The sequence below is a fragment of the Aspergillus candidus genome (genome assembly GCF_002847045.1).
Source record: "Aspergillus candidus strain CBS 102.13 unplaced genomic scaffold BDW47scaffold_37, whole genome shotgun sequence".
NCBI classification, from domain to species: domain Eukaryota; kingdom Fungi; phylum Ascomycota; class Eurotiomycetes; order Eurotiales; family Aspergillaceae; genus Aspergillus; species Aspergillus candidus.
This window is the reverse complement of record NW_020194042.1, coordinates 248,146-257,173: the sequence shown is the minus strand read 5'-3', so window position 1 is coordinate 257,173 and position 9,028 is coordinate 248,146. Positions and strand designations below refer to the sequence as shown.

At 50.6% G+C, this 9,028-nt stretch overlaps 2 protein-coding genes across 2 annotated transcripts; one reads left to right on the top strand and one right to left on the bottom strand.

Annotated features, from left to right (window-relative positions):
• Positions 1–1,801: 1,801 nt before the first annotated feature.
• BDW47DRAFT_118934 (E3 ubiquitin-protein ligase MARCH) lies at positions 1,802–2,790 on the bottom strand (the record flags this gene model as incomplete). Its single annotated transcript, XM_024815275.1, has 2 exons — positions 1,802–1,930; positions 1,981–2,790. 2 exons carry the CDS (start codon positions 2,788–2,790, stop codon positions 1,802–1,804), a joined length of 939 nt encoding a protein of 312 aa, XP_024670300.1.
• A 3,702-nt stretch (positions 2,791–6,492) lies between these two features.
• On the top strand, positions 6,493–8,995 carry BDW47DRAFT_132893 (GMC family oxidoreductase; the record flags this gene model as incomplete). The annotated part of the gene is made up of 10 exons (XM_024817690.1): positions 6,493–6,635; positions 6,684–6,837; positions 6,896–7,149; positions 7,209–7,252; positions 7,305–7,920; positions 7,981–8,041; positions 8,089–8,380; positions 8,436–8,561; positions 8,619–8,803; positions 8,864–8,995. The coding sequence occupies 10 exons, from the start codon at positions 6,493–6,495 to the stop codon at positions 8,993–8,995; spliced, it is 2,007 nt and encodes a 668-aa protein (XP_024670299.1).
• Positions 8,996–9,028: the final 33 nt, after the last annotated feature.

Here is a 9,028-nt window from a genome sequence, read left to right as displayed (position 1 = left end):
GGCTCTATATAATTCCAACAAAACCAGCACGCCATGTTATACGAAAGTATGCCAAGATCTGCAGCATTTGTATTCACAGGCGATGGACGCCCGCTGAGACGAATCGTCCCCAGTATATCTGGCTGAATTGAACTGCCATGGTTCATGTAAGACAGCCGCAGCGCCTTCACTCGTATTCATGTTCGTGTTGGCGCCATGTAAGACCATGGCCTCAAAACTCGGACAATCACCGAGCATTCTCGTGGCCGCTTGGACGGGTCGTAGTGCTGTTTTCAACCCCCATCTACCCCGACAAGCACCGATAGAGTTCATCCTTCAAACGGCGGAGGTGGTTTCGGGCGGGATATGCGCTCGGCGCAGGAGGTCCTTATAGTTGTAATCGATTGAATGCGTTGCATTCCTCGTATTATCGCTCAAGTAGTCTCTCTCCGCGCGAGGAGAGCCTGGCTCTCGGTGGAGACGTGTGGAGTAGAAGACCGATCATGGACATGGATCTTGGTCGCCTTCTCTTTCTCGTCGATATAGTTCTGGGCGGAGAGGCACTCGACAAAGGTGATCTCGCAGGAAGCGGCCGCAGCCACGATGAGGGAGATGCCGATAGTGACGAGCATGTTGAATTGTTGGAGGGTTGTCAAGGGTGTAGGTGTATCTTGTAGGTATAGGTATAGGTATAGAACAAAGCTTATAGTATCGCTGGTATCACTTCAATTAGAGACAAAAACAGAGGAGTGATCCCCCCTTATGTATCCTCAGAAAAGAAGAGAATACCTTATCTGCGCATTACGTGGAAGCCGGACTCGCGACGGAGGAATGCAAGCATCGAGAAACGAACTAAAAAAAGATCATCGCGATCAGCAGGTCCCTCCAGCCAATGGAAAAACATCCGGGCGCAGGTTTCTCTGTCTCTTTCACTCGCCGAAACCTCCTGCCACGCCACTTGCTGGCGTCATCATCTCTCCAAAAATAACAAGGAATTGTTCTCCTTGTCCCCTCCCTCCTACTTTTTCGGTTACTTATCGGGGATCTGTCAGGTTGGGAAATGTCAAACCCAGCCATTCTGAGTCTAACCCAATTATATTGGTTTGATTCCCCCATCCCCTCGGCGCTGTGGGTTTCACCCCACCACCGTGTTTTTTTGTTGGGTTTCTTGCTGGTTTTCTATGATCTATTTGTTGGAGTTAGGCTGGGCGTGGCATATTAGCCGATATACGGAGTAGCTGACGTCAGGTTCGGGGGTTTGCGAGTTCTCGTTCGTACGGAGTACTCCGTACTCACCAGATCGACTTGTGGCGACGATACTATTTATGACAAAAGGCAACTTGACGTACATATTTGCCTACGACAAAAATAGGACGCGTATCGATCGTACTGTCGGAGTTCCACCTCCACACGGTCCACCTCCACATTATACTACCGAGGGTATATCCCCATGTTTATCTCTCCAATTTCGTGGAATGATATGCCAAAGCATCGACGATAATCGTTCTCTTATTATGTATGATATTTACAATGTACCACAGCTCAATACAAACGCCGACATCGTAGCGCCAAATTTAGTGAGGAATGCGGTACGACCCTCCCCCTCGACGCGCCTGGGGATAAAGGAGTCGGCAGGAGAGAACAAAACGCTCTGCTCCGGCCGGGCTCCTTCTCAGACGACACCGAGGAGTGTTGAGGGTCAAACTCGTTCTTCGCACAGTGACTAATCAGCACGTCATGGGATAGGATCGTGACAACTTAAAGTAGTGCGATAGGAATAAAGGTACAGAACAGCCGGGTCGCCAGACCATCATACTCCCGGCTACTGGTCTTTCCTACGTTCGGCGGGTTCTTCTTCCTCCTCATCATCCGCCAACGGTACGTCCATGACGCGTTCGCCCGCTTTCTCCAGCGTACGTCGGCACCAGCTGCGGACACCTTTGTACACCGCCTGGAGCGGTCAGCAGGGACCTGATGTCGGCCAGGAATGAATGCACCTACCCAGAGAAAGGTCATCACCCCGAAAAAGATGACCACCCAACTGATGGACGCGGTACGATTCCGACCGGTGTTCCGACCGCCGTTGAGCAGGACCGACGACCGCGTGTACCACCATTGCCATGGAGACAGGGCGAAGATGGCCTTGACGACCGACAGCACCCCCAACGACGCCAGGCCTTTGAAAAAGTGTTCCAACCAGGAGGATCCCGTCTCCGGGGCCAGCGAGTCGGGCACACTGGGCTCCCAGAAATCCGAGTAATACAGGGTCTCCATCGGATCCACGTAAAGATTGATGATCGGGTCAGCAACAAAACCAAGCAAAAACACAGTCAACATCAAGATGGCCACCGTCAAGCCCAGCTGCGTAAAGGTACTACTGATCCAGCGCGCCCAGGTGAGCCGCTCCAGCCGGTATTGGAACCCGCACGTCGGACACTGCCAGAAATTCCTCTTGCTGTAATCCGGGTCCGCATGGCGCCAGGCCTGCAGGCATCCTTCGTGGACATAACGCGAGGATCCCTTGCACTTGCACGGGCGCACCAACCGGCCGGATTCCGGGTCCGACGACTCGTAGACGACTCGCGGGCCGGACTGGAGGAAGTCCGGGATGTGTTCGGACGTAGGCAGGAGGGTAGGGAGGACCGTCTCGAGACAGATCCGGCAGACCCGAGGGGGATAATGCTTTTTGGGAGTCTCCTGCGCGGGCTCTCCGGCAGACTCGGACGCGTGGCTGCGATTGTGAGTGTCTGGGGACTCGGACTCCTGACTAGCTGGGAAGCCCTGCCAGGGTGGCTCATTGAGCGCGTCCATTCTTTGCGGCAATTTGGATTGAAATCATAATACCAACTAGGTTTCCCGTGACCTAGTCCTATGCAATGTAGGATAGCCTGTGGATTGTCAATCAAAGATGCAGACAGATCGATAATGGGAGATTGTGTGACGAGGGAGAGGGAAGGGAAAGAACAGAAAGGAAAAGCGGGCAGCGGACGAAAAGGTGTCACTAGTTCGGCTACTCGCCTAACTGTCGCCGGATCAATCAATTGTCCGAGGTCAACAACATCAATCAATATCTGAATCATCCTCACCAGCTTGTCCATCTTCCTCAAAGTTGTTCGAAAACTGGCCGGAGACTGTGGCGAGGGATTCATGGAGCAGACGAGGACGTGATCACCCACGATATTATCTCAGCCCCTGCATCAAGATATCGAATTGGCATTTGGTCGGGCTTGATATGACTAATATCTTGATATATATCATGATTGTTGAACCATTCGACATAACCGCCGTCATGGGGAACAGCAAAGGAATCCCGTACGCGAAATTGATGGATATCAGCCAAATTCCCAATCAGAAATAGAGGAGGTGAAAGATGAGTTTCGATTACTGAGGTCAGGCACGCTTGGAAAGTATTCGGGGTACATGTCCGATTCCCTGCGCGCGAAGGTAATCGCACCATGTTATGAAATCGCAGAGGATTCTGGTAAAGCGATAAGGGATGACGACTACCGCCTCGCTACGGAATACTAGTCCGACCTTGACCATCTGAGATGCGCGCTGGGCCTCTTGCAGAACATAGAAACGGATTGGACTGTGGCCAAGGAAGAATATACCTCATCAAGAGCCTCCTGACTTATGGCACGCTGTGCTTGGGAAGTGATCCTGGTTACGTTTGAGTGGATCAAGGATCGCGCTGTCTTCTGAGACAATTGGCTCTGTAGTACTATCCATGACTTCGATACATGGTTGCAAAATGATAACAATGAAGACAAGAAAGGATCACAAGAGGTCTGGGACATTGGAGCCGCAGGTTTCCACAGGCCAGTGACACATCCATTTTGGCGTCGTCGCGGCAAGACAATGGCTGGATTCTCCTACCTAGATGAGCTACAGAAGACTATTACCACGCTGAAAAAGATATGACGACGAGCTCCGGACGGCGATGAAAAGGACCCAAACCTCATATCCGCTGGGAATCTGGTCGTTCACGATGGCAACTGTCATTGAGATTCCGATCTGCATGGGCTAGGTGGGTGGCGAAACTTCAGTGTGTACCAAGCGCCTAGTAGGTGTCTTATGACTGTGGTGCCCTCTATAAAATTGGCGTTCTTCTCCGCCACGTCGATCTCACAGAGGTTGCCAACCAACTGACCAAGAGATCCTCGACTTCAAGCTTTTAGTCAAGGTAATATACAGCACGTACAAAACCGACAGCGCTAGGGTCCCCAAACAACTTGCGCCATCACAGTCGCGACACAGTCAGTCTTTAAGCTTTCATGTTATGGAATTACTTTCAACAACACCGGGGCCGGCCTATACAGTCCAATCCCTGGAACTAAAAGCCCTGAAATTCACTGGGACAGAGAACAACTACAAATCTTTACCTGACACGCCACTCAGTGGTCCTTCCTTCAGTGGGCCGTCCGTCAAAAGACACTTAGGAAACTGGCTGGCGTCTGTAGGATATCTCCAAGTCTTTACATTCGATCCAGAGCTCTCATCCCATTGCTCGCCGGTGCTAGTGTGACGCTGGCAATGGAGTCTGATTTCTTTTTACTACCGGACAATTTGGATGGATGTACTATCAGAGAGAGACGTTACGGATGGAGCGGAGGCCGCAGAGTATATCAACTTGTGGAATAGATAGTTAGGTACGGAGTTATTACTAAATGATATTATAATACATATATACCTATATTCGACTTGATAAACAGTTATAAGGTCTAACACTCATTTGGATATAATAAAAAATAGTCTGTGATCCTCTATAATTATATCACAATCAGCTTGAACCAGCCATGACCAGCGGCAGCCCACTGACATCGGCCTAGCACTCTTCACAGCCAGCTTTTCCCATCGTCCTCCATTCCAAGAATGCGAACTACATAGCATTTCCATCTCACCCCGCAAAGCACAATGCGGGGAAATGATTCAGGTAGCCTACACGAGATACATGAATCCTACTCATCGTTGACCTCATATGTAAGTTCACAAATCCCGGATATTCCACCCCGCTTTCTTTTATCCAATAGAACAAGCAGCGAGAAACATGCAAACCCCGTCTAAGCCAATCCATTCGATCTCGAGATGCAATGCGCCTGGGTCCGTTCATATTCTTCCGCGAGCCAGAGTCGAGCGCTTCAAAAGTACGGACAAACCTACCAGGATTACGCGGCGTTCTTTCGTTTGCCAAGGCGTCCCAAAACTGGCGCCTCAATGAGTGACGACTTGGCTATTTCAATCACATTACTGCACAACTTCCAATAAACAACTTCGGGAAAGTAGACGCCGAAGCCAAGGTGGCTGTGGGGATGGTCAGTAGACATACCTACAAGCCAAGGGGCTAGCAATGTCTCTTGCGGGGTCACAAAGATGTCTGAGGACGTGGGCTCCATTTTCAGGATCTGAGAACCAGTCTGGTGCGGAGACTTATTGCTTCTCGATATGGTCTAAAATAGTAGCTCATGAATCATGCAAACTTAGAATGGTGGATATAGGTTGTCGCAATTAACGAATCTTGGTGAGTATCGTCAGGGATCATTACATGCCCTCAGAATCTAACCACTCAATCGAGCTCTCTGGTAGTCGCCAGACTATCTATTCCTGCGCTGAAAGTGTTGGAATAGTTATCGGAAACTAAAATGGTTCCCGCTGTCTGTTATCCCCACTATCCAAATATATCTCAACGGGAGCATTTCCAACTAGCAACAATGACTGGAGGAAGATCATGGTGGAGTAACCCCACTCGGAGACTGCTTTGGACGGCTACCTTACTCTTTTAATCAATCAGCATCTAAGCCCTGAAATCCTTCTAATTGCTATACGGCAATTCTGCGGGGATTCGCACCCTAGCTGGCTTCCCCGCAAGAGTGACAGCCAACCCTGATCCGCGTTAGCGGCGCCATGGGTATGATGGTGCAATTGCCATGTTATAACCAGCAATGGAATACGCTATCGTTTGCACTTCGCACAGCGGAAGTAACTATACCTGCTCAAAGTGTCAGTGCTTTACTCCATTCTCGAACTCTCCTATTCACTAATATCAATCGCCTTTGGTTGGGCTAGGGTTGACTAATTCCGTCTCAAGCTTTGCTGGCAAGCACTCAGATGCAAGCTCATGGAGGAGTATCATTGCACATCTCCCCTGTATTGAACAGACCATACGGGGTCATTGCTGATACGAATACCTCCACATGCGGGGGAAAGCGGAGAAGTCCCCAAGGTCTCTACTGTGAGCTTTCTGCCCATCGTTCTAGCTCTCAGCACCTTGCGGATCGATTTATCTGCTATCCGGTACGCGAGACACAGTGGCTTCGCCCGCATGCGGGGATTCTACCCCATGCTTGAAACCTAATTCAAGTGGTTCTTGGTGATATTTGACTTCCTTGTAGCCGATATAACTGTGGGGTAGGATTTCCGTAGGCATATAAATCCCCCAGTGGGTTCCTGGAGTTCCATTGCGATCGTCACATCTCACATATCATCAAAGTACATGGTTTAAGAATCTGAGTCACAATGACAATTCCAGATGAGGTTGACATAATCATCTGCGGTGGTGGCAGCTCTGGATGTGTTCCAGCAGGCCGTCTCGCCAACCTCGATCATAGCCTTTCCGTCCTGTTGATCGAGGCTGGTGAGGATAACCTTAACAATCCATGGTAGGATGATCTCACTCCACTGTGTTGCGATTTGCTCATTTTCTTTAGGGTCTACCGTCCGGCGATATACCCCCGTAATATGAAGCTCGACTCCAAAACGGCTTCATTCTATCACTCTCGCCCGTCGGAACACCTCGATGGTCGTCGGGCTATCGTTCCATGTGCCAACATCCTTGGAGGTGGAAGCTCCGTCAACTTTATGGTATGCAACAACGTCCTCTTATTGACCCATTGGTTATACTAAACTAGTGTTGTATTAGATGTACACCAGAGCTTCGGCCTCGGACTACGACGACTTCCAAGCCAAAGGCTGGAAAACCGAAGAGTTGCTGCCCCTTATGAGAAAGCATGAGACTTACCAGCGCGCGTCCAACAACCGTGACCTGCATGGGTTTGATGGGCCAATCAAGGTGTCCTTTGGAAACTATACGTATCCTATCACGCAGGACTTTCTTCGGGCCACCGAGTCCCAAGGTATTCCGACCACGGATGATCTGCAAGACTTGAAGACAGCGTAAGGTCACACCTCTCCGTCTTCGAAAGCTAGTGCTAATGCTGATGACTTCTATAAAGTCATGGAGGAGAGCATTGGTTAAAATGGATCAACCGTGACACGGGTAACCACCACCGCAATCAATCGAGATGCAACTCATCTAACAATCATAACAGGAAGACGCAGCGATGCGGCCCATGCTTACGTCCACAGCACTCGGTCAAAGTATTCTAACCTGCACCTCAAATGCAACACCAAAGTGGACAAGGTGATTATTGAGAACGGCCGAGCAGTGGGCGTGGCGACAATTCCGACAAAGCCTCTCGATGGCCAGGATCCACCACGCAGGATCTTCCGCGCTCGCAAGCAGATCATCATCAGCGGTGGCACTCTCAGCTCGCCTCTTATCCTGCAGCGCTCTGGCATTGGTGACCCCGAAAAGCTTCGCCGTGTCGGAATCAAGCCCTTGGTCAACCTGCCTGGGGTGGGACGCAACTTCCAGGACCACTACCTGACATTCTCGGTCTTCCGAGCTAAGCCAGACGTTGAGTCGTTTGATGACTTTGTCCGTGGAGATCCTGAGGTGCAGAAGAAGGTCTTCGATGAGTGGAACCTCAAGGGTACTGGCCCGTTGGCTACCAACGGAATTGATGCCGGCGTGAAGATTCGACCGGAACCGCAGGAGCTGCAAGAGATGAAGAAGTGGCCTACGCCTGAATTTGTGAACGGCTGGGAAAGTTACTTCAAGAACAAGCCGGACAAACCAGTCATGCACTACTCTGTTATTGCTGGGTGAGAATATACATACCTATCACTAACCACACTGCGCATTCGCCTCTAACAGATAAACAGATGGTTCGGCGACCACATGCTCATGCCCCCCGGGAAGTTTTTCACCATGTTTCATTTCCTGGTATTACAGCGTCCTTTATCCTCCTTAATGTTCTTGGTGTCTGACAGGAGCAGGAATATCCTTTCTCTCGCGGCTTCACCCACGTCACCTCTCCGAATCCATACGATGCTCCCGACTTTGACGCTGGCTTCATGAACGACAAGCGCGACATGGCCCCCATGGTTTGGGGGTATATCAAATCCCGCGAGACCGCTCGACGCATGAATGCTTATGCTGGTGAGGTGACGGGAATGCACCCTCACTTTTCCTTCGACTCGCCAGCGCGCGCACGCGATATGGATTTGGCAACCACTAATGCTTACGCGGGGCCAAACCACATCTCTGCTGGAATCCAGCACGGTAAGATCTGTCGCCCCGACCCTTATGACCGGATCGAATACTAACTTGTGATAAGGATCGTGGTCCAACCAACTGGAGCCCGGAAAAGCACCGGCTGAAACGTACCTCAACTCTAACAAGCACGAGGCCAGAGAATCCCTGCAATACAGCAAGCAAGATATTGAGCACATTGAGAAATGGGGTAAGTTTTCAAACCCAGTAATACTGCTGTAATTTATCCTAACCATCCAACTTCAAGTCCAACGCCACGTCGAAACAACATGGCACTCTCTCGGAACGTGCAGCATGGCACCCCGCGAAGGGAGCTCCATCGCCCCACACGGCGGTGTTCTCGACGAACGCCTGAACGTGCACGGAGTCGAGGGTCTCAAGGTCTGCGACCTGTCTATATGCCCGGACAATGTGGGCTGCAATACTTTCAGCGTACGTACCGTCTCATCCTTTTTTCGTGACTGGCAGTGGCTGACGAGTTGGTGGTTGCAGACGGCTCTGCTGATTGGCGAGAAATGCGCTATGCTGGTGGCGGAGGACCTGGGATATTCTGGCGCTGCTTTGGACATGAAGGTTCCACCATATCATGCACCAGGTGAATTCGTTGGTCTTGCGCGGCTCTAGGATTAATTGTAGTTGGTTGTTGAAGCCATGTGG